At 37.3% G+C, this 26,456-nt stretch overlaps 1 protein-coding gene across 1 annotated transcript in view; it reads left to right on the forward strand.

Moving 5' to 3' along the window:
- Positions 1 to 26,077, forward strand: part of LOC127692964 (solute carrier organic anion transporter family member 6A1-like) — a gene marked incomplete at its 3' end in the record, with an annotated part of 67,712 nt that extends 41,635 nt beyond the window's left edge. Inside the window, exons 10-13 of the mRNA XM_052193594.1 lie at positions 11,347 to 11,534; positions 16,377 to 16,441; positions 18,388 to 18,525; positions 25,974 to 26,077. Coding sequence (XP_052049554.1) covers positions 11,347 to 11,534; positions 16,377 to 16,441; positions 18,388 to 18,525; positions 25,974 to 26,077 — 495 coding nt within the window. The remainder of the gene's footprint in view (positions 1 to 11,346; positions 11,535 to 16,376; positions 16,442 to 18,387; positions 18,526 to 25,973) is intronic.
- Positions 26,078 to 26,456: the final 379 nt, after the last annotated feature.

Below are 26,456 nucleotides of genomic sequence, written 5' to 3' on the forward strand. Positions count from 1 at the left end.
GGCATTGATGAGAGTGAAGATTTACAACTTAAAGGGCCAGCAAATATCTTCAAAAAATTATGGAAGAAAACTTCCCTAACCTAAAGAGAGAGATGCCCATGAATATACAAGAAGCCTACAGAACTCCAAACAGACTGGATCAGAACAGAAATACTTCCCGTCACATAATAATCAAAACACCAAATGTTCTAAACAAAGAAAGAATACTTAAGGCACTAAGAGAAAAAGGGCAAGTAACATATAAAGGAAGACCTATCAGAATTACACCAGATTTCTCACCAGAGACCATGAAAGCTAGAAGATCCTGGGCGGAGCTCATGCAGACTCTAAGAGAACACAAATACCAGCCAAGACTACTATACCCAGGGAAACTCTCAATTACTATAGATGGAGAAACAAAGATATTCCATGACAAAACCAAATTTACACAATATCATTCCACAAACCCTTCCCTACAAAGGATAATAGGGGGAAACACCATTACAACGAGGGAAACTATACCCTGGAAAAAGCAGGATATTAAGCTTCTTTCATCAAACACAAAGAAGATAACCACACACGTATAAAATTAAAATCAAAAATGATAGGAAGCAATAACCACTACTCCTTAATAATATCTCTTAACATCAATGGACTCAATTCCCCAATAAAAAGACATAGACTAACAGACTGGTTACGTAAACAGGAAATCCATAAATGCTATCCACTAAATAAACAAACTCAAAGAAAAAAACCACATGATCATTTCATTAGATGCTGAAAAGACATTTGACAAAATTCAGCATCCTTTCATGCTAAAATCTTGGAAAGGACAGGAATTCAAGGCCTATATCTAAGCATAGTAAAAGCAATATACAGCAAATCGGTAGCCAACATCAAACTAAATGGAGAGAAACTTGAAGCAATCCCACTAAAATCAGGGACTAGACAAGGCTGCCCCCTCTCTCCATATCTTTTCAATATAGTTCTTGAAGTCCTAGCTAGAGCAATTAGACAACATAAGGAAGTCAAAGGATACAAATTGGAAAGGAAGAAGTAAAACTATCACTATTTGCAGAGGATATGATACTATACTTAAGTGACCCTAAAAAATCTTCTAGAGAACTCCTACAGCTGATAAATAACTTCAGCAAAGTGGCTGGCTACAAAATCAACACAAGCAAATCAGTAGCCTTTATATATTCAAAGGACAAGCAGACTGAGAAAGAAATTAGGGAAAGGACTCCCTTCACAATAGCTACAAACAGCATAAAGTATCTTGGGGTGACTCTAACCAAACAAGTGAAAGACCTATATGACAAGAACTTCAGATGTCTGAAGAAGGAAATCGAAGAAGATCTCAGAAAATGGAAAACTCTTCCATGTTAATGGATTCGCAGGATTAATATAGTTAAAATGGCCATCTTGCCAAAGGCAATCTACAGATTCAATGCAATCCCCATCAAAATCCCAACCCAGTTCTTCATAGAGCTAGAAAGAGCAATTCTCAAATTCATCTGGAATAACAAAAAACCCAGGATAGCTAAAACTATTCTCAACAGTAAAAGAACTTCAGGGGGATTCAGTATCCCAGACTTTAAACTTTACTACAGAGCAATAGTGATAAAAACTGCATGGTATTGGTACAATGTCAGGCAAGCCGATCAATGGAATAGGATTGAAGACCCAGAAATGAACCCACACACCTATGGTCACTTGATCTTCGACAAAGGAGCTGAAAGCATCCAGTGGAAAAAAGATAGTCTTTTCAACAAATGCTGCTGGTTCAATTGGAGGTCAGCATGCAGAAGAATGCGAATCAATCCATTTTTATCTCCTTGTACTAAACTCAACTCCAAATGGATCAAGGACCTCCACATAAAACCTGACACCCTGAAACTAATAGAAAAGAAACTGGGGAATATCCTTGAGGACATGGGCACAGGGGAAAAGTTCCTGAATAGAACACCAATAGCTTACGCTCTAAAAGCAAGAATTGACAAATGGGACCTCATAAAACTACAAAGTTTCTGTAAGGCAAAGGACACTGTCAAAAGGACAAAACGTCAACGAAAGGATTGGGAAAGGATCTTCACCAACCCTAAATCTGACAGAGGGCTAATATCTAATATATACAAAGAACTCAAGAAGGTAGAACCCAGAGAACCAAATAACCCCATTAAAAAGTGGGGTACGTTTGTTTATGTAGTTGATAGCATTTATGGATTTCCTTATATTGAACCATCCCTGCATCCCTGGGATGAAGCCTACTTGATCATGGATGGCTAAGGTCAAAAACTCAGGAGACAGCAGGTGTTGGCGAGGATGTGGAGAAAGAGCAACACTCCTCCACTGCTGGTGGGATTGCAAGATGGTGTAACCACTTTGGAAATCACTGTGGTGGTTCCTCAGAAAACTGGGCATGACACTTCCTGAGGACCCTGATATACCACTCCTGGGCATATACCCAGAGGAATCTTCAGCATGCAATAAGGACACATGCTCCTCTATGTTCATAGCAGCCCTATTTGTAGTAGGAAGAAGCTGGAAACAACCCAGGTGTCCTTCAACGGAGGAATGGTTACAAAAATTGTGGTATATTTACACAATGGAGTACTATTCAGCCATTAGAAACAATGAATTCATGAAATTCTTAGACAAATGGATGGAGCTGGAGAACATCATACTAAGTGAGGTAACCCAGTCTCAAAAGATCAATCATGGTATGCACTCACTGATAAGTGGATATTAGCCTAGAAACTTTGAGTATCCAAGACATAATCCACATATTAAATGATGTCCAAAAAGAATGGAGGAGTGGCCCCTGGTTCTGGAAAGACTCAGTGCAAGAGTATAGGGGAATTCCAGAACAGGGAAGTGGGAAGGGGTAGATGGAGGAACAGGGGGAGGGAAGAGGGCTTATGGGACTTGTGGGGAGTGGGGACCCAGAAAAGGGGAAATCATTTGAAATGTAAATAAAAAATATATCAATAAATAAAAAATTTAAAAACAACAATGTTAATAATAGTAATAATAAATTTTAAAAGCCAGAGCAGAAAAACATATAGAAAAAAAAGAGCTGAAGAAAAATACATTAAAAAGCACATATAGATGCTAAGAGACACATATCTAACATTTACAAAATATAAATAAATAAAAATAAGAAAGCTTGAAAAATAAAGCTGAAAACTATACTTTATAAGCAAATTATCTGCTGTTAGTAGATTAATAAATAAAGAGCACCAGACAAAGCATTGTGAGACAGACAAACATACATGCTGACATACAGAAGGATAGACAAACAGGCAGGTAGGCAAGCAGATGAATGGATAGACGGACAGATGGTCAGACAGTCAGACAGAGAGACACTGTGCTTGAGCTTGCTTTGTGTTCTCCAGCGGGCATTTTGCACTTGAATGCAGTTTGAGTTCCCAGTGAGACTTGGTTGGAGAAAACTTTTTTTCATTTACAAGAGATTGTCAAGTGGAGAGCATTCTTTGTTAGGGGTAAGGGCTCATATGTACTTCATAGCTGGTGTCAGGCCCAGACCTGGACATACTGCCGCAGTCTCTGGGAGGTCATATGTGCATCAGTCCTGTTATGTCTAGAAGGCCTTGTTTCCTTGGTGCCCTCCATCCCCTTTGGCTCTGAAAAATATTTCTTCCTCCTCTTCTGAAGAGTTCTTTGGATCCTTATACAGGGGAAATTGTCAGAAATGCCCTGTTCAAGAGTGTTTTCCAAGAGCTCTCACTCTCTGCAGTTAGGAGTCTCATCATCTTTGTTCCGAACTGCTGAACAGGTGGAACCTTCTCTGAAGATGGCCAAGTGAGACACTGACCTGTGTGGATAGCAGAATATCACTAGAAGTAACGTTATGGCTATATTTTATTAGCAAAGCAGTAGTATTAGGAGTGACCCTGGGCTATGTGGTCATTTGTCTTGGACACTACGAAGTGTTGGGCATGGGTTCCATCTCATAGAGTGTCCTTAAATCCAGGAAGCTATGTGTTGGTTACTATAACATCATCTGGGCCACTATATACGTTCAGGAAGACCATAATTGTAGATCACAGCTTTTGCATATATACTTAGTGCTTACAATTTTCCTCTGTAGCATGCAGAGTTCCTTTCAGTATCTTATTTGTTGGTAGGGGCAAAGGCTCTATGATCAGTGCAACATCAATCAGTGAGTTATCTAAGGGTTGTTTCAGCAAGAAGGACTTTCCATCAGTTGAAAACAAACTATATCCTTGGCAATGGCACGAGCTGCTTGGGAGTTTTCATGGACTTCTTTGACCAACAATTTTAGGAATAATTGATTCCCAGCACTGGAGGTTTCTTTCACTTGCTGACTTGCTGGGAAAGGATGTGCAGTTTGTTCTTTGTCTCCCCTGTTATTTGATGATTCCATTGAATTTATTGCTGCCCTTCTCTACATTCTCTTCCTTAATTCTCTCATCTCCCTTTTCCCAGTTGATCCTTCCATTCTAGTCTCCCACCCACCCCTGTCTATCCATATCTAACTATTCTGTTTCCCCTCCTAGGGTTATCCAACCCTCCTCCAAGTCTCTGATTCTACATCTAACCTCTGTGATTCCATGGAGTGTAGCTTGCTTACTATTGACTTAAAGGGAGTTATGCATATATAAAGGAATCCATAACATATTCATCTTTTGTGGGCTCTGCATTATCTGATGCAGGATCACTTTTATCCTAGTTCCTTCTTTTTCTTTTTCTTTTTCTTTTTCTTTTTTTTTTTGTTTTGTTTTTTTGTTTTGTTTTGTTGTTTTTTTGTTTTTTCGAGACAGGGTTTCTCTGTTTAGCCCTGGCTGTCCTGGAACTCACTCTGTAGACCAGGCTGGCCTCGAACTCAGAAATTTGCCTGCCTCTGCCTCCCAAGTGCTGAGACTAAAGGCATGTACCCCCACTGCCCGGCTAGTTCCATTCATTTAGTTGCAATTTCTATTCTCCTCCTCTTCCTCCTTCTCCTCAGCTGAGTAATATTCCTTTGTGTAAAAGTACCATGGTAGCATGTTTTCTTTATCTATTGATCGGATGATGGACATTTATGCTCTTCCCAATTTCTTGGCTCTTTTGAATAGAACATTGTTGAATAAGAGTCTCTGTAGTAGGATGTAGATTCCTTTAGGTATATGCCCAATATTTGAATAACTGGATGTTGTGATAAATCTCCAACCCACAACTCAAAACACAACTCAATTAATATGAATACCTGCTGCGTGCCTAGATTGGGCAGATCTACCACTACACTACCATCTTCCACGTCTGTGAGATCCCATAGAACTTGCAGTTTCTCCAGGTCAGGTACTTCTATTCTATTTTCCTTCTGCCTCCTCCCTTGTCCTCTCCTTCTCTCTCCTTCTTTCCCAAAACTTTCAATTCCTCTTCCCCCCCTTCTCTCCCTCTCTCCCTCTCTCTCTCTCTCCTCTCTCTCTCTCTCTCTCTCTCTCTCTCTCTCTCTCTCTCTCTCTCTCTCTCTCTCTCTCTCTCTCTGTGTGTGTGTGTGTGTGTGTAATTGCCAGCTCTAGCCTTTATTTACAGATTAAGGTGGGAAGAAGATTTACAGAAAAATCACCTGAGCGCTGACTCATTCCTTCTCCTCAGCCCCTCCCAGGAGAATGGAATTAACATCAAATACAGTCAGCTCCAGGGCTATCCACAATGATTGGATCTCATGGTAGATCTATTAAGAGGTTCTTGAGGAACTACCAGATGGATTTCCATAGTAGCTGTAGAAGTTTATAATCCCTACCTGTTCGTATATTTTAAATGGCATATGTTATTACTGTTTCTTTTCGACAGTCAAGATTTGCACATTTTTGAAATATTTTTATGTTTTCTCGTGGTATTGTTTTCATTCTGCCTGAAGAATTTCTCTATCATTTCTGAGAGCTTTCAACTGGTCATGGGATACTACGTTTCCCCCAAGTCATTAAAAGACACAATTTTAGACTTTCTGATTCTGTGACAAAAACCTAAGGAAAACAATAGGAAGAAACAACGATTTGTTTTCGTTCCTGCTTTCACATGTTTATCCCCTTGTAGCTGGCTGCATTAGTTCTAAGTCTGTGGGGTATGCATAAAGTCCTCTTCACCTTACTGCATTCAGGAGAAGGGAGGAACAGTAGGGTGTGCCTGGATTGAGTGAGGGCTTTCATTTTTGTTTCCTTCTGAACCGTACCTAGTTGGCACCTGTTCTCACATTGAAATCCACTAACTAAACTGTGGAACTGACCTCCTGTATACACACAAACCAAACTAATGATCAAAAGACACCACCACTAAGCTCTATTGTTATCTTGCTTCTGTCTCCTTATGCATTGAGAATTTCATGCTGTGTGCTATCTGTAGTTTCATTTAGCTTGGATATAATTTTCACTTGACTGACTGATTGATTGATTGATTGATTGATTGATTTGGAGGATTTACCAAACATCTTGAGCCTGGATGAATATCTGGCATTTGTTATCCTATCCCTATCTAGCAAATTAGCAATATGTTTTTGCCTTTAAATGACATTAGTCATGACCTCCCAATTCTAAGTTTAGAACTGAAAAGATAGCATGGCTTAGATGTTTAGAAAGAAATCAGGGTGCAGGTCCACGTTCTGTTCTTTCTAGACGCTCTGAGAAGGAATGACTTCTAAGCACATCTGTTTCTTTGTGCTTGAAAGAAATGAAATATGTATTTCTTTGCTAGCTCTCTGCAGAAGCAGTTTTGACTATTATGGACTACTCAAATTGTTGAAGAGATGAACCCTTTCCCTCAAGGCCAACAAAATAGAATCTTATGTTGCTTGCTTGAAAATCTGGCATCATGAAAATCCTGGTATGGTTTGAAGCTCACCTAGGCAGGTGAGGTTTACTCAAAGTAGCTTCTTTTTTCATTTCACTTGTCATATAGTTTAGAGAATTTAGAGAGGGAACTAAAAGCCATAGATTCTTTGCCCTGGGTATTATGAAGTTAAGCATGAGCTATCAAAGAGATCCTCATGGCCATCTTGAATTATTTCCTAACATACATAGGGGGGGACTTTTCTACAATGTCCCATACCTTTTAGAATTTCCTATATGTTTCCATCTCTTTTCTTGTGTTTAAAAAGTTATTTCCACTGATCAGTTTCCCAGTCATTAATGGATCCTTTATTCCATAGTGATTCCTCTGCAACTACATCTAAATTTTAATATCACTTTTATGGTCTGTAAAAGTAACTAGTATTCAGCTGACTTAATTGTCTTGGAGACTTATTGTTGAATAAGCTCAGGATTTCTGGCTCTTTCTGAACTGGGGCTGGTTCTGCTCACATGTTCTGTCCCAAACTCTTCTCCAAGTTGATTCGATTGGGCTCAACTTCTGGATGACTCTGCCTGGCCTCATCCTAACGCTGGCATTCTGTTCTAATCTTCTGGCTCCTCGTTGTCTGGCTCTTTCTGTCTTCACCTGAACCTGTATATATAAAATTGTCCTGGTAAAAACTGTCACACACACACACACACACACACACACACACTCACACACACATACTCACACACACTCACACACACTCACACACTCATACACACATACACACATACACACTTGCACACACTCACAAACACACACTCACACACTCACACACACATTCACACACTCACACACCCATACATACTCACAAACTCACACACATACACACTCACATACACACTCAAACACGCACACTCACACACATACACACTCACACACACTCACAAACACATACTCACACACTCACACACACACATACTCACACACTCATACACACACTCACACACACACTCACACACACACACACTGACACACACAGTGACACACACTCATACACACACACACACTCACACACACACATACACACTCACACACTCACACACACTCACAAACACATACTCACACACTCACACACACATACACACACACTCATACACACACTCACACACACACTCACACACACACTCACACACACACTCACACACACTCACACACACACTCACACACACACACACACACACACACACACACACACACTCCATATCCTCCTGAGCTGCTCTTCTGTGTCTCTCCTTCCTCTCTGCTCTCATAAGAGGTGGGAGTATCCTATCTCTGACTCATTCTGTCAAATATTTTTCTGATTCATCACTTTGTCTGCATCTCAATTAGATGTTGTTATTTGGGATTAAGATGTGTACTTAAAGGCTTGTCTGTATTCTAGCCAGAGGAAATAAAGGCATGTGGTGTGTTTTCATTGCAGTCAGATGACACAGTCCTAGGTCTTTGGATGTTATCCCTTGACAGAGCAACCATGTTGCTAGATTCAAATTCCTCTACAATGATATCACAGAAATACCAATGTCTAACAATGTTATGCATACTTTGTTCTCTTTCTGGTAGTTTCTGATATACCGTTTTCTGGCAACTAATTCCATCAACCATATCAAATAAGACTTTGCTGATATTTATTGTTTATGTCTTCATTTTAAGCCCATTTTGCTTCTTATTTTAGACTGCTTATAATAACATCAAGTTATCAGTATCACGCATGAGAAAGACTGCTTAATTGCATAGTTTCTCATTCTTTTCTTGTTTGTGTGTTATTTCTGAGGCCCTGTTATGTGTTTGTCACTGTTATGTCTTATTAATGGATAATTTTTTTCTTCATAAAGCATTCCTTTTCATGACTGGTAACTACAATCTGGCTTTGAATCTACTTTAAATGATTTTAGCTTCTTAATGCTAACTTTCTTTTGATGATCATTTCTGATTTATCTTCCATGTATCTGTATCTTCATGTTTGATGTACTATGGCTATTGCTCTCTTCCTTAACACTTGAATATATATTTAAACTGCAATTTCAACTCCTAGATTAATATTCAATATATTTGATATAGAAGAATTTTAATCCATCTTCATTTTATTTGTTATTAAATTTTCAAATAAAAATTATTGACTCAAAACTACAAGAAAAATTCCACAAGTTGATTTAGTCACTCAACCAATTGCCTAGTCCCAAATTCTTTTTTATTATTAGAATTAAATATATTTTGCTGCTTCATTTCAATGGCATTTTTATAACCCATCTTCTATAATTTATAAACACTGTTCATCATTAGCTTATAAGTGAAATGGTGTGATTTTCCCAAGTCTTCTCACCTGTACCTTACCATTGTCTTCATGATGTTTCTATGTGTGTGAAGGAAGCCTGAACGCATTACCTGTAAGTATGCCTCTCTAATATCAATATTTTTGATTTGAGCATAGTTATGAAGTTCTCTTCCTTCACTCATTTTGCCTAGAGCATGTAGCTATCTCTGCTGCAAAGGAAGAAAGTTCATCTCTAAGGCATCTTTCACCAGTTTAGACAGGACTCTGAAGAAACCTACAAGCACCATAATTTTTTTCTTTTTAGTTTATTGCCATAAACTCACTTCCCATTCTGGTTTTTGTTGGAGATGCCATGTAAGCCTGAGGTCTAAGGCACTCACTATTCTGAGTTCTCATCTGTGGAGGCGGCTCCTTGATGTGCCCTGCTGGCATCAATTAACTTGTGTAGTTTTCTCAATTAAAAACAAACTGGTGGCTAATTTTTGGGAGCATTATGACTAATGTGCTCCGTTTTGTTTTCTGTTTTCACCAAAGGCCTTAACCTTTCAAATAATTCCTCACCTCTGTCCCCATATGTTCCTTAACCTAATTTGCAATTATCAATTTTTAAACAACTTACATTTCTCATTCCCTTCCTGGTTTTTTTGTTTTGTTTTGTTTTGTTTTGTTATTGTTTCACATTCTGCTCTAGCCCTGGCAGTGCTTGGCCCCTGAGCTTGTCGAGCAAGTTTTAGCTCACTGTTTTTATGCCTGACTGCTTTCCTTTTCTTATCTGGAACCCATTTCCTGATAGGCTTGTAACGTTCTTCCAATCATTCTTAAAATTTCATCTCAAATAGTATTCCATTAGTTATGTAATCCCAGAGACTCCTAAGCCCAAAAGTTATTTCTCTTAGTACTGGCTACAATATTTCTTGCCCTGTGTTTCATGACAGTAACCACATATGAATCATATAAAACTTTCTTCTGTGATGTTTAATTGCTCGCCCTCCTAAGTAGAAAGATCTCTAATGGCAAACAGATATTTGTTGAATTGTTTACACTACACTCCCTCAAATGAAAATGATGATTAGCACACAGACATTTCGCAAATTTGTGGACTGAAAAATGTTAATTTGGGCATTTATATATTTATGTTATTTAATGCGTTCTTTCCACTTGGGCCCAAGCCCAAAGGTCTTTCTACCTGTTTGAGGGAGCATATCTACTTTTTCCTTTCTCTGTTAGACTGGACTGGAGAGATGGCTCAGTGGTTAAGAACACTGGCTGATCTTCCAGAGGTCCTGAGCTCAATTCCCAGCAACTACATGTGGCTCATAACCATCTGTAATGAGATCTGAGGCCCTCTTCTGGTGTGCATGAAAACACCTACAGTGTACTCATATAAGTAAAATAAATAAATCTTTAAAAAATAACTTTGATTCCTGGAGCAACATGTCCACTGAGTTTAATAAAAAATCAAATCTGTCATGATTATACACAAAATACAGTATTAGCATGATTATACAATCTTTCATACTTGGGTAATTATACATATTTCAAATATCAGCTAAAATCTAATTTTATTCATTACCTTATCTTTAATTGCCCTTAATTTACATTACTGTCCAATGATAATAAATTTAACCTAGATTGATTACTACCTTTTAAATTTGTAGAACTCTTATTTGCAACTATTATTCATCCACAAATACCTAAACAAAAAGTAATTCACTGATGAGCAATATATCTCTGATTTTAGAATCACTATTGCATTTCAAAATAATATATAACAGGTTTAGTATGAGGATATTATTAAAACAATGAGTTGTTATCTGGGTGTTGTGGCATATGACTTTAATACCAGTATTGTGGAAGCAGAGGCAACCAGAATTCGGTGAATCCCAGACTAGTCAAAGATACACATAGAGACCCTGCCTGAAGTATTCCGAGAGGATGAAAAATAGTCTTCTCCAGGGAGGAGCATAGCAATTGCTTATTAATGAATGTATACATTCAAGGAACAATATACAGACTGAGCTAGTATATATTAACAACTAAAGAAAAGGGGGCTATGAATTTGAAAGGGGGACAAATAGCAAGAGTTGGAGAAGGTAAGAGAATCAGAAAATGATAAAGATGAAAAGCTAGGCAAGTCTCCCCTTGTATACTAACTAAACTTTAAATTTTATATGAATAAGGCTGTTTTGTAATGGCTGAAATACTGTTCTTTTTATTGTCAATGTTCACAGACGTTCTACAACTGTACTTGCATTAAACACGGGATGTCCCAGGCAGATTCCCAAAAGGATCCCATTGATGCCACTACTGGGAAATGTAACACCAATTGTTATGCACTACCTTTGTTTTTTGCTTTTTTCTTTTCTTCAATTGCTTTTTCTAGTTCAGCTAGTATACCAATCACCTTGATTATCCTGCGGTAAGTAGGTTATAGTCATAATTATTATATGTTTATTTCATAAAATGAGACTTAAAAAATAGTTCAGATTTTTGCAGCGAAAGATTTTTCTGTTCTAAAGTAGTAAATAGAGAAAATATTTATGTTGTTAAAAGTCATGGAAATGTATAATTTTTACTTTGACTTATTTGTTAGCATAATTTGTGCACATGTTCATTTTAAACTAAGTTAATTTAAAACTGAGTGTACTAAGATCTTAAAAATTGGCTCAGTTACTTTCAGTTTATTATTCTGAAATGACCCAACTTTGACCATTCATGAGCTCATCTAGAATATGTTAAGCCCACCTAATACTCGATTTTACTCTAGAAAGATAATAAAAAAGCATTATTCTAAACTTATTCTGTCAAATGTTTAACAAGTATCTGTGGCCTAACTATCCTGTAAAGGTTGACCAACAAAGGAGAAAACAGTAGCTTACTTTTGGCATGTTCTCAGTTAGTTGTGGAGTGAACGTAGAGACAGAAATTGTGGAATATCCTAGCAAATATACTGTTCTGATGGAACAAAAACAAGAAAAATTAAGGAACTAGAGGGGAAGGAAAATAGGGGAGAATTTAGTTATAAAACAAAATATATATAATGAATTTATCTACAAAATATGAGGAAATGGTGAGATAGGTGTTCTGTCTTTTTTTCTATGATGTTATACTTTAATTGTTTTGTTGCTTTTGGTGCTTAGTATCTTCTTGTACAACCCAAGCCTGCCTCAAACCTGTGATGCTTCTGCCTCAGCCTCCCCAGGGCTCAGGTTACAGTCAGATGCACATCTTTAATAAGAGAGTTTGAAAATAGTGTGTATAATGGAGATAAAAGTGCAAAATGGGGAAACAGAAAGTGAGGGTGAAATAGTGAAATTTATAGGTAATTTGGTAAGTACTTGGTGGTTTGATAAATATTTGTGTTTAAAAGGTGACAGTTACAACTTTGATGGGATATGGAGACATCTAAGATTATATTAAGACTTCCCGTGTGGGCAAGTAAAAGATTAATTCCATGAACTAAATATAAATCCCAAAGAAGAGAAATGGAGCAGAACCCATACTTGAGTTGATAAAATGCCCCAATGAGTAAAGTCACACATGGAAAGACTGCTTAATTGCATCGTTTATAATTCTTTTCTTGTTTGTGTTTTATTTCTGAGGCCCTGTTATGTGTATGTCACTGTTATGTCTTATGGTTCACTGGTTCACTGTTATGAACCGGAGTTCATTCCCTTAGAAATCAAATGGTGAAGGGGAAAATACCACATCTTGAAAGGTTTCCTCTGACTAATGCAGCGCTCCCATACCCTTTCTCTTTCTCATGTCATTCTTTCTCCTTTCCTCACAGACACACATAAATAAATGATTAAAAAAATGAATACGACTTCCTTAACGATAATGTAAAATATTCAAGCAAATGTGTTATCAGAGAAAGTTAAAACATTCACAAACTTTATTTTTAACCTCCTCACTTTTATTGGTTACTGAAGAGAGATTTTAAAAGCATCCTCCCACTCACAAGAAACAAGTATCATAATTTATAGAAAATCTGATCACATAGACTTGAATACTTATCTTTCCATAACCTAGAAGACCCAGGCAGAATAGTCATGAGTTCAAGTACAGTCTGGGTTTCATAGTTAAACTTGTGGTTCAAAATAAACAAATAAGAAAGTAACCCTCAGTATTCCACCTTAATACTAATAGCAAAGCACTAATACACAAAGTTGATACACAAAAGTCAGCCTGTTTGGATATATTTGTAAAAGTAAATGACATAAACATCAAGAAAACCATCACATTCAGAGTAAATTCAAAATTAATGAAATATCTAGGAATAAACCTAAACAAGGAGGCAAATGCCTTTACAACAAGAATAATAGCAAAGGAAATAAATCAAAGAAGACATTAGAAAAAGACATTTCATGTTTACAGATCAGTAGAATTGATATTGGGGAAATGCCCATACTACCAAATATAATCTATGAATTCATGCAAGTTCCATCAATGTATTCTAATGTCATTTTTCATAAGACAAGGGCAATTCCTAAAATCCACATGTAAGTATCCTGAATATCTCAAACTGTAATGAACACAAAAGCAAACACTAGAACTCTATACACCTTTAAACTATACAACCAAGCCATAGTCACAAAAACATTTCACTAGCACACAAGCCCACATGATTAGTAATGCAGGACTCAGAATTAAACCCACATAGGAAAAGCCCTATAATTTCAACAAAAGTTTCCAAAATATATGTTAAAGAAAGAGATGTTTCTGTTGAACGCAGTCTCTTCAACAAGTGGCTCTCTAAAATTTGGATGTACAGATACAAAAAAATATGAAACTGGTTCAAAAAACAAAAATAAAATAAAATAAAATAAATGAATCAAAGATTGTTATGTGATATGTCAAAAAATTAATGACATTGTTAAATAGAAAATAACTGAAATATTTTCTGTAGATGCCTCATGATGTAAACGTAAGCAATATCTTTCTGAAAAGGGATCCAACAGTTCAGGAACCAGGAGGAATAATTGACAAGCAAGGTTTCACCATATTTTAAAAAATCTGTACAGTAAAGAAGATGATTAAGAAAGGGGGATTCCGCCAAGTCTCAATACCAACAGATAAGGGTGTATTCTTGTATATCCTGAATAGACATAATCCTGCATATATTGTCAAGGAAATGCTTTTATATGGGTTCATTTTTATCAACGGTATTCCTATCAGTATTCCTTTCAGTGCCTATATTACATTTCCTAGTGTGAACAAACTGTATGTAACATGTGTAATCATTCCCTCAGTGATATTCAAGTGCATTCATTCTCTCACTGCCCTCCATACAGTGTTCTTAAATGCTGGTTAAAATAGGCCTTGCTGGGCTTCTTGCATAGTAGCTCTCCCAGGCCTGTGCTTCTAATTCTGACAGTCAAATGGCTTAGCAAAGTGCCACTTTTCTCTCTCCTGTCTTGTAACGCCAAATGGAAAAAATCCTGTCTCATTTCCTGTTTTAATTTATACATCTCATATCAAATTGAATAAAACTTTATTGATGGAAAAAAAAGAAAGGGGGCATTCAATGAGCAGGGGAGGGTACTATGTCTAGTTATACCTCTGGCAAAAGACTGATACTCAGAATATATGAAGAAGTCAGAAAAAATGAAGCACAAATTATTCAATCAACAAATGGGAAAATACAATGTACAGACACTACAAAAGAAGTACAGATGGTCAATAAATAAAAGGAGAGATATCCAATACAAACACAAAAGTGGCAAGGATCTTTAAGGATGAAGTAAATGCAAATCAACAAACATTCAGATTCTGTTTTTCCCCAGTAAAATGGCTACATTTAAGAAAAATAAATAAGAAAGTTTTGTGAGGGTGAAGGAAAGAAGTATCCTTGAGCTGATGGAAATAGGTTTGCATATGTACCCTGGAAATCAATGTGAAAATTCTTCAAGAAGATTATAAAGAGAATTACTACATGACTCATTTATAAGACTGCAGGGTACTATTTGAGGAATCAAAGCAAAGAATAGTGACAGTACCAACACAGCGTGGTCACTGAAGCAGTGTTTACAACACTCCAAAGTGGATAACCCATATATGGTACATACAGTGGAATATTATTTAGCCATAAAGAAGACTGAGATTATGCCATTTGCTGAAAAATTAATGGAACTGCGTATCAACAGGTTAAGTGAATAAGGTAGACTTAGAATTGTGATCACATCATATAGTATCTCTTGTGTGGAATCTAAATTTTTTTAAGTCATGAACTTAAATGAAAATCCTTATATCAGTTCTCTTCTTCAATGAATACTTGTCTTAATCAATAAAAATTAGAGATATTCCTGCTTGTTATTCAGCACTTTCATATATATGTACATATATATATATATGTATTATATATATAATTTTAGTTGTTTAACAGAGTATCTCCTCTTTGAAATGACATAAAGTAATATTTTTATTTATTTTAATTTAGAGTTGTGACTATAATAAATATACGACATGAAAGAGAGGACACTCAGAAATTAGGATAATTCAAGTAAAGTTGAATAAAATTGTAACCAAATATAGAAATATAGGCTGGGTGTAAGGAAACCCATTCCATAGTGTGGTGTGCAGCCACCATGCTCTTCAGGGAATGGGAGTGAGAGAGGAACCCTTGTAAGGTAAACAACCTTCTGTGGAACTCACTCACCCCAAGTAACCATGGGTAGAAGAGTGGAGTTAAGCTCTCTCCTTCATTCAAAGTGCCATTTAGTTAGAACTCAATCAAAGACCAGAATGTTAAGTGTAGACTTACTGATACAATTTATGGAGTGTATGATCCACAAGAAACAGCAAACTAGGAAAATGCAGAGCAGATTTAACAATGCTGAAATGGACTCTCAGCAGTACCATGCCTACAAGAGGGAGGAAAGTAAACTAAACGTGAGAGCCAGACAGAGCCGAGTAGTTTCAGGAAAAGGTGGCCCAGATAGATGTGATCCATAAAGCTATTTCCCATGGAAAGAATTACAGGGTTTGAGATTTTAGGCAGCAAGTGGAAATAAAAATGTGAAGAAATGGGAGGACTTATACTATGTTCATAAGTCAAATTGAACTTCTGTCAACTGGGTAAAGATTTGTAGAATAGGAAATTATACATAGGATTGTATATTACACATAAATATATAATCATAAATATATAAAAATCTTATAGTCATATGTTAAAACACAAACAAATAAATATCTATCTTTTTAAAAAATATATACCTACCACATGTCACTGACAGGTAATATCATTGTCATTTATTCTCAGAACTTTACCCCCTAATTTACATTCACTGGGCATAGCTGTAACCTATACAACCCTGAGATTATTTGGTACGTATTTTCACCTATTTTTAATGTATTTAATTGTTCATTATTGTAATATAAATTTGTTTATATGTATATTTAAAATTATAAGTAAATAATAATGTACAATAACACAAAATAAATGAATACATTATCATGAAAAATATAGAACCCAATTACAGAGAAAATATGTGAAATAAAAGCTATGCAGTTAAGTATGCATCGATTACACTGCATCAGCTAGAACCACACATTTGAACCAAAGCATCATCATCATCTCATACATATGAGAGAGTGTACAAAATATTAACATATGCAAAGTAATTTCATACTTCTCAAAGGCTTGGGAAGTAACCAAGTAGAATAAGTTCTTTAAAATAGTTTCATCACTGATGTTGAAAATCCCTAATGTGATGTTTCTATGGATATAATTACCCCAAGAACAGATTGGATATTCTGAAGCATCTTCCAAATCCATGATGATATCTTTAACTGGCTTGATAATTTAAATGCCTTAGAAGGTAGCAACAGCTATTATGAGTTCATATTTGCAACAGCTAAGTCATGTCCAGGGGACAGTGTTTTGTGTTCTTCTCTCTGTCCTCTAGCTCTTAATATTCCCTCAAGCAGTCTTGATGTTTCCCGAGAGTTGGATCAAAGAAGGGTGATGCGTATGCCTCATCTATAGATGAGCACTCAGTGAAATATTCTTAGCACAATCCTGCTTTAAGTACCACCTGATGCAGTGAGAAGCTTCTCAGGTGTAGAGCAGGGGCAGCAGCAATGTATGGAAAGAAGCAGTATTCAGGAGGAAATTTCACAACTTGACCATTTAGAACAACACTAATATGTTCTTTACTAGAGAGCATGATTCTCTACCCAAACCGCGTTTATAGTACTAGTTATTAATTACTTCCTGCAAAGCAGTCCTCATAGTCAGTCAACATAGTGGTTGCTCATCCCCGTAAATGATCTTGCCACTACTGCGCCCTAGGCACTACCTGCCTGGACAGCTAGTAGTGTAATTTCCAATCATCTGTATTTTTAACCTGAAGTGCCTGACAAAACTAGAAATGGTTCATTGCTTGCTGGGATGCATTTGCAGAGGAGGGATACTAGAATATAGATGAGATGAAAATAGAGAGGGAGAAAATAGGGAACAGAAGGGTTTGTGTAGGTTGTGAAGTGATGAAGCTGTAGAAGGGAGGACCAGGGAAAGCCTTAGACAAAATGAGATTTTCATGAAGAGGTCACACAGGTAAAAATGATCTTGCCGTCTCAGTAAAAAGTATAATAGAGGGGAATAATAGAACTCATGTGACATGAATACAGAGTGTTAACATTTTAACAGGAGATGCATGAGGGGGAAAGACAGAAGAAGTTGGGGATGGGTGAAACAAAATTAAAAATTTATGATGAAGATTTATGAAATGAAATGAAAATAGAAGACATGAATAGAAAATGTATTTTAATTTAATTGACAGCAACATGTTGAACTAGAGAGTGTGTGAATGCATGTTTGGGTGAGTGTGCACAGTTGGATGTCACAAACAATTCCACTGCAGAGTCTTGAAATGTATTATGCCAGGGTAAGGGAAGAATACTTTAGAGACATGAACAACAGAATGCGATCCCAAAGCAGTATTAAGTCATTTTCAGTGAACATCTCAAAGTTACGTGTCTTTAAAGGTACTGGAAGTCACAAAATCATGGAGCTGAGTTCCTTTGTTCTAAATATGTCTCATAAATATTCCCTGAAAATTTAGCATCCTAGACAGAATTCTAAAATAATTTTAAACTACTGATATTGGTATACATTCAGGGATCTGGATATTGAAGGGCCAATCAATAAAAAAGTATAACAATTATAAATAATGTATGTAGGAGTGTGTGTGTGTGTGTGTGTGTGTGTTTAATAAATCCTGTTCAATAGTGTTTTTATGAAGAACTCATAATCACTGACTGTTTTCTAGGAACCATCCCTGGACCACTACTTTTTCAAATATCAGCAAGCAGTTCTTGTATTTACTGGGACATTAATGAATGTGGACTTAAAGGACGTTGTTGGATCTATAATAAGTTTAAAATGATGTCCATATTGATGGGATTATGTAAGTGATGTAACATGTATAAATTTAAGTAAATAAAATTGATTTTAGAATTTGCAGTTGCTTATAGCAAGGTAATAATTAACCATGAACAAATACACTGACAATTAAAGGCTTATACAATCATGTAGGATGTATTTTATAAACTTGTACTATAGAATTAATGTAAATACTTGTAATATGATATTAAATACACTACAGTTCTGTGTTATTCTTTTAAAAGGGATTATAAGTGATAAAATTTCAGTCTGTTAACTATTCCTGTACATTTACATGACCAAATTGATTTCACTTGGGAGTTTTTCAGTTTTACAATATTAAATGCTAGATAAATTTCTATAAAATATTATTGGTATAAATAGCATCTTCAAAATCCTTTTATCCCTCTGAACACTAAACCTGACCTTTTTTTGTGATATAAGACATATTTTGTAATTTTTCAGTCACTGAAATTTTCACGTTTACTCTGTATCATTCTTCAAAATATAGATTTCAACATGTTATTGAGTTGGATACAGAGTTGGTGTTGTTTATTGAATAAACAGAAAACAGACATAGTGGCATGTAAACAGGACAAACCTTCCCTGCCACTCCAGTGATATGCTTTCTCCATTGCGGTTGCTCCATGTCCCCAAGTATTGCCATCCACCAGAAACCAAGCATTAAATCCCTGAGCCTATGGGACATTCTCATTCAAACTGCTGCTCTCCACTTCCTGCTTCTCATAAGGCCATGTCATAATGCCAAATACATCTAGTCAACTTTAAAAAGTATCTAGAAAGTACGCCAGTCTCAATGCTGTTTAAATGACCAATGTCCAAAGTCTCTTTGGAGACTCAAGGCAATCTCTTAGCTGTAAGCCCCACACAAAATCGACCGACAGATACATACTTCCAATAGCTAAAGCACATTAGACACATTGCCTTTCCAAAGAGGAGGAATTGGGACATAGAGGAGAAAACTGACCAGAGAAAGATCAAAACTCATGAGTGAACAGGTCTGATCCTGCAGTTCAATGTGAAGTGCCCAGAGCTTCGATGTCTCTAGCCCTCCTTTGCTGACCACAATGTACTTCTCCACTTCCTGTTCGCTGCTTTCTCGGGTATATATTTCACTGCTCTAGCATATCTATCATCTTTTGCTTTCCACTACCACCCAGGATTCACTTTCAGACGTTAGTAAATGGACTCTCAAGACCTCCTAAAAATCAGAGACTTCCTCTTCTGCTGTGTGCTTGCTGACTTCAGGAGCATACTGGACTTTTGAAGGAAGAATTTAAACATCCCTCCTTTTACTTTTCCATCTAGCATGATCCTACAGCACCTTGTCAGAACTAGCTTCCAGCTTATCACGGGCTTCCACCCATAGAATATTTGTAGAAGTTTTTGCCAAGTTCCTCAGAGCAGAAAACACTCAGGCACTCTTAACAAAGAGACTTCATTAAATCTCCTTAATGATAGCCTCTCTTCCAGCACTTGCCTTAAGTATAAAACTAAGCTTCCTACAACTTTTTTTCCATCCAAACTCTACATTTCTATTTCTTTTTTATTGAATGTTTTATTTATTTACATTTCAAATGTTATTCCACTTCTCAGTTTTCCCTCCGGAAACCCCCTATCCATCCTTACTCTCCCTGCTTCTATGTGGGTGCTCCTCAACCCACCCTCACAATCCCACCTCCCTGCCCTGGCATTCCCCACACTGGGGCATGGAGCCTTCCCAGGACCAAGAACCTCTCCTTCCATTGATGTCCAACAAGGCCATATTCTGCTAAATATGCAGCTGGAGCTGTGGGTCCCTCCATGTGTTCTCTTTGGTTGGTGGTTTAGTTCCTGGGAGCTCTGGGGGGAGCCTGATTGGTTCATATTGTTGTTCTTCCTATGAGTTGCAAACCCCTCAGCTCCTTTAGTCCTTTCTCTAACTCCTCCATTGGGGACCCCATACTCAGTCCAATGGTTAGCTGCAAGCATCTGCCTCTGTATTTGCCAGGCTCTGAAAGACCTATATCAGCAGACACCTATATCAGTCTCCTGTCAGCAAGCACTTCTTGGCATCAGCAACAGTGTCTGCGTTTTGTGCCTGCATATGGGATGGAGCCCCAGATGGGGCAGTCTCTGGATGCCTTTGCTTCAGTCTCTGCACTTTCTCACTATTTCCTCCCATGAGTATTTTGTTCCCCCTTCTAAGACTGAAGTATCCACACTTTGGTTTTCTTTCTTCCTGAGCTTCACATGGTCTGTGAATTGTATCTTGGGTATTCTGAGCTTTTAGGCCAGTATCCACTTACCAGTAAGTGCATACCATGTGTGTTCTTTTGTGACCGAGTTACCTCCCTCAGGATGATATTTTCTAGTTCCATCCACTTGCCTAACCCAGGTATACGACTCTTGGGCATATACCCCAAAGATGTTTCAACATATAACAAAGACACATACACCACTATGTTCACAGCTGCCTTATTTATAATAGCCAGAAGCTGGAAAGAACCCAAATGTCCATCAACAGAGGAATGGATACAGAAAATGTGGTACATCTACTCAATGGAGTACATTTTTTATTTCTTTCTACCTTACATCCGATTTCTCTGAAGAAATATGTAAGAACAATCCAAAACAACAAAGCCACGCGTTCAATGTTATGCTGTCTTGAGATGAATTCCAACTTTGAAATCATCCTATAGTTTTCAATGAAGCTTGTAGAACACAGGATAATGATAGGCAAATTCTTTACCAAAATAACACAACGATGGCTGCTAGCCAAGCTGACTTACTTTCCCCCTGAAACTTGCTGAGCTGTGCCTCCCCAGTCCACATTTCTCTCAGTGCTATTGTTTTCCAGTCTCCTACTTGAATAACCCACGAAGTTCTATGCACACAATTCAATTGCTTCTATAGTCTACAGGTTCTTCACAGCAATCTCACTCTCTGGTACTAACTTCTGTGTTAGTTACTTCCCTGGGGACTAGAGCAGCTTATGGAAAGGTCTGCCTTGAAGGTGGGGTTCCGGAGTGATGAGAAGTCACAGGTGGGAGGCACAGGAGAAAGTGGCAGAAATGATAGTGGAAGCAGGAAGCTAAGAGACGACATCTTCAACTACAAGCCTGAAGCATAGAAGGTAAACTACAATTGGGGTAATGTTATGATTATCCAATCCTACCCCAATGACATATTTTCTTCAGCAGAGCCACTTCCTCTCACAGGGCAATCAGCTGGGAACCAATGCCCAAATACCTGAGGCTAAGGGAGAAACTGTCATTCAAACTACTACAGTAAGTTTCTTTTAAAAGCAGGGGTCAGAGGAACAAATGTAGAAAGGACATGGTAAAGTAGGGGATGTCTGGGATGAGCTTGGGGGGGGGGTGAATGAAGGGTGAGCATATCAAATAGAATGCATGAAGTTATATAAGGATTTCCTTTTAAAATTACATTAAAAGAACCTCCATGACTTACTTTTTCTTTTAACAAAAGCATATACCTCTAACATAGGGACAAGGTGACAGTAGGAAAATAGAGCACCTGTGGGTAAACCCTAAGACTGCCTGACACAATGGAAATTAAGAAATGTTCACCATCACTAGGGAAATGCAAATCAAAACAACCCTGAGATTTCACCTCATACCAGTCAGAATGGCTAAGATTAAAAACTCAGGAGACAGCAGGTGAGGATGTGGAGAAAGAGGAACACTCCTCCACTGCTGGTGGGATTGCAAGATGGTACAACCACTCTGGAAGTCAGTCTGGCGGTTCATAAGAAAACTGGACAGGACACTTCTGGAGGACCCTGCTATACCTCTCCTGGACATATACCCAGAGGGTTCCCTGGCATGCAATAAGGACACATGCTCCACTATGTTCATAGCAGCCTTATTTATAATAGCCAGAAGCTGGAAAGAACCCAGATATCCCTCAATGCAGGAATGGATACAGAAAATGTGGTATATTTACACAATGGAATACTACTCAGCAATTAAAAACAATGAATTCATGAAATTCTTAGGCAAATGGGTGGAACTGGAAAATATCCTAAGTGAGGTAACCCAATCACAAAAGAATACACGTGGAATGCAGTCACTGATAAGTGGATATTAGCCCAGAAGTTCTGAAAACCCAAGACACAATTAACATAGCAAATGATTCCCAAGAAGAAGGAAGGAGAGGGCCCTGGTCCTGGAAAGGCTTGATGCACCATTGAGGGGAGTCCCAGGACAGAGAAGTAGGAGGGGAGTGATTGGGGAATGGGCAGAGGGAGGAGGGCTTATGGGACTCATAGGGGAGAACTGAGGAAGGGGAAATCATTTGGAATCTAAACAAAGAAAATTAAAAAAATGAGATAATAAAAGAATTTCTCTCTCTCTCTCTCTCTCTCTCTCTCTCTCTCTCTCTCTCTCTCTCTCTCTCTCTCTCTCAAAAAAAAGGGAGCTGAAGAAACTACCAGTGTAGAGTAATGGGGCCTTGACTGTGGTACTGGTTCCCCATCACTAACTGTGGCCTGAGTATATTAAAAGGAGATTACAGGAAGAGCACAAGTTGTATATTTAAAATTACAGACCATTTTAAAGCACAAAAGAAAATATGCAATTGTCTTTTGTCCCTCCCAGGATGCAAGACTTCTCTTTATCCAAGAACCTTATCCATGGGGCTAACCAGTCAACAGTCATCATGGATCAAAGGTCACATGCTGTAGTACCCCAGGGCTTGTGTTCAGGTAGCCTTCAATTTACATAATAACAGCCTTGAAATTATGAGAGAAGTAATGCCCAGATATTGTGGAGAGGAATCACTGAGAGCTTCTTTTTAATGGAATGGGAATAAACAAGAGCACTTCAGAAAAAAACTGGATCAAGTTGCTAAGATTAACACTGAGAATATTATCTCCCTGTGAAACTACAAATAGGAACGATAGAGTCATATTAATTTATGTATTTTACATAAAAATTCAAGAATGATGGACTTAACACAGATGAATACTTAAATTGGACAAAATATTTATGAGTAAAAAATCCATGAATACAAGCTATGTTTTAATTTGATGGATAGTAGAACCAGAACCTAAACCAGAAAGGGAAGTTGCCTATGTTGCTGTTTTAATGTGAGTCGTTCAGTGCTAAGCACAATTTCATACCCATTGGAGAATCTTGGAATGTAGCCCCAAATTAGTACTGGACAAAAGAAGGCTAGGAGAAAGGATGAGAATCTTCAGCTGCCAGGACTGGTGGGAAATCTCTAGGAAGTTCCAGAGACCTGGGATGGGGGAATGCTCCCAGGACTCAATGGGAGTGACCTTAGCTGAGATGTCTTTCAATGAGGGCATATAATCTGAAAAGTACACTTTATGTAGCTACCCAGGTACCCCAGTGGAGGTATTGAGCCACCAACCCACCCACAAAACTTTCAACCTCCAAATTTTCCAGTCTAAAAGAAATGCTTGAAGAAAGATAAAGGAGAGACTGAAGGAATAACCAACCAATACCCATCTCAACGTGATACCCATCACATGGGCTAACACTAATCCCTGACCTTATTAATGATTCTCTGTTACTCTTACAGATAGGAGTCTAGCATAACTGCCCTCTGAGAGGCTCTGTCCACAACCAAACATTGGATGGAGATCAGGAATTCTTATTGAATAGTTGTGGGAAGGATGGAAATCCCTGAAGGGGATGGGAACCCCTCAGGAAGACCAACAGAGTCAACTAACCTGGACCCCACCACCTTCCCATTCCCCCCACCCGCACCCCCACCCCCATCCCTGGAACTCTCAGGGACTGAGCCAGCAACCAAAGAACATACACAGGCTAGACTGAGGTGTCCATCCCATATATAACAGATTTGTAGCTCAGTCTCCATGACTGCCTTCTCTGAAGTCAGTGGGAGAGGACATGCCCAGTCTGCAGAGATGTGATGTACCTGGGAGGAAAGGTAGAGGGACAGCTTCACCCTCTCAGAGGAAAAGGGGAGGGGATAAGGGTAGAGATACTCTGAGGGGAGAAACATGGAGGGGAGGAGTGTTTGGGAGTCAGATATATATACATACATACATACATATATGTATGTATATATATATATATATATATATATATATATATATATATATATATATATATATATATATATATATATATATATATAACAAAGAACATAAAACAGGAAAAATGAAAGAAATAAAAGCAAGAAGAAAATGTTCCCCTGAGCAGCAAGCCCATTCTGAGTGATGGAGCCCAGCCACTGAAGGCCTTAGCTCATTGTTCTGGTGCACAACTGTCCACTCATGTTTAATCACACTAATCTCATTAATAAGTCCTTACTGGGCCACACTTAGGTTTTGTTCTTCCAAACATGTGGTTTTTCTCTTTCCTGACCAGGCTATAAACTTACCAATTCTTTCCATTCCCATTCCTTTTGTTCCGCTGAAATTGTGGATAAAAACAGCCAGTGCTGCCCACAGCATATCATTACTGTTTGGTTGTTTGAAATTCTGCCCTCTCAATATTAAGCACATCTCTTGGTATTTCTTTTCACTCTTTGTTCTGTGCAAACATCCCAGGTCAGTCTTTGTAAGCCTACAACAGAACGCTCTGTTCTGTCACAGATTCTTCTTGATGAAAGTGTGGTTTCTACCTCTTGTTCCCATCTGCTATGGAAAATGTATTCAAGGAGGATACATTAAATAACATAACATCTCTTTGGATGTTATTTATTTAAATGTAGAAGATGTTAATGTACTGTCATAATTTTTTTCTATTCTTGTCAGAAATGTCTCTACCACGACATTCTTTTTGGAAGCACTACTGGATGTATTTTTCTTCATTTCTCAGTTGATTTTTTTCAAACTCTGTGTTTCCAAAAGTACATTATAGTTATTCACTACTTATAACTTTCATTGTAATATTATAGGTAACTATATCTTTGAGATAGTATCCCTTGAGATATATGAAATATTTAATAAATGGAAAGGATTCACTAACTTTACTTGTCTTGTGTTATAGCTGTATTGGATAGCATATTTTTCTGCAACATTTTGACTCTTATACGGTTTATTACTCATGAAGTGTAATTATTATTATGTAATAAATTTTCATTTTCAAAAACCTATGAAAGCAATTTTCTATAAATTAATGTTTATGTGTAGGAAATGATCAGTATTTCAAACACTAAAGCTGCTTCAAGTTTGAAGAATGTTTCAGTTTCTATTGATAAATTTGGAACACGTAATGGATTTATGTATCTTTTAATTAATACGGTAAACATTACTCTTTGGAGGCTATCTGATTAATATGAAAAGTTTTGTAAGCATTGAAAAAATTAATTTTATATTACTCGTTAATATTAATTTCATTTTTTAATTGGGAAGTTAATACTTTCTAAAATAAACTATCTTTTCTTCAGGTACATGGCATTCTTTTCAAAAACTTTGGTTAAAAACATAGTTACATTATTACTTTTTCAATACAGGTATTTTTTGCAAATTGGCTACAACCTTGCTTACTCTTTTCGCACTTTTTAAATATAATGTTATAAGAGTTGGAAGTGAGAATGCAAAGAAAAGAAAAGGAACCAAAACAGGAAAATAAATTATTAACTGATTTCTTCTTTGGTAAGAATTTTATTTTCTCTTTGTCAATGGAATATCATATCAATAACTTTTTTTTTGTTTTTTGGATTTGGTGTTTTCGAGACAGGGTTTCTCTGTATAGCCCTGGCTGTCCTGAACTCACTTTGTAGACTAGGCTGGCCTTGAACTCAGAAATCCGCCTGCCTCTGCCTCCCAGAGTACTGGGATTACAGGCCTGTGCCACCACCACTCGGCTCAATAACTTTTAAGATAATGATAATAATATAGTTTAAAAATATGCTTTATGTAATACTACAATTAATCCGAGCATTAAAACATGATATTTTAAGATTGTTTGAAATATTTGAATATCTAAATTTTTT

The sequence above is a fragment of the Apodemus sylvaticus genome, chromosome 9 (assembly GCF_947179515.1).
Source record: "Apodemus sylvaticus chromosome 9, mApoSyl1.1, whole genome shotgun sequence".
Lineage (NCBI taxonomy): Eukaryota > Metazoa > Chordata > Mammalia > Rodentia > Muridae > Apodemus > Apodemus sylvaticus.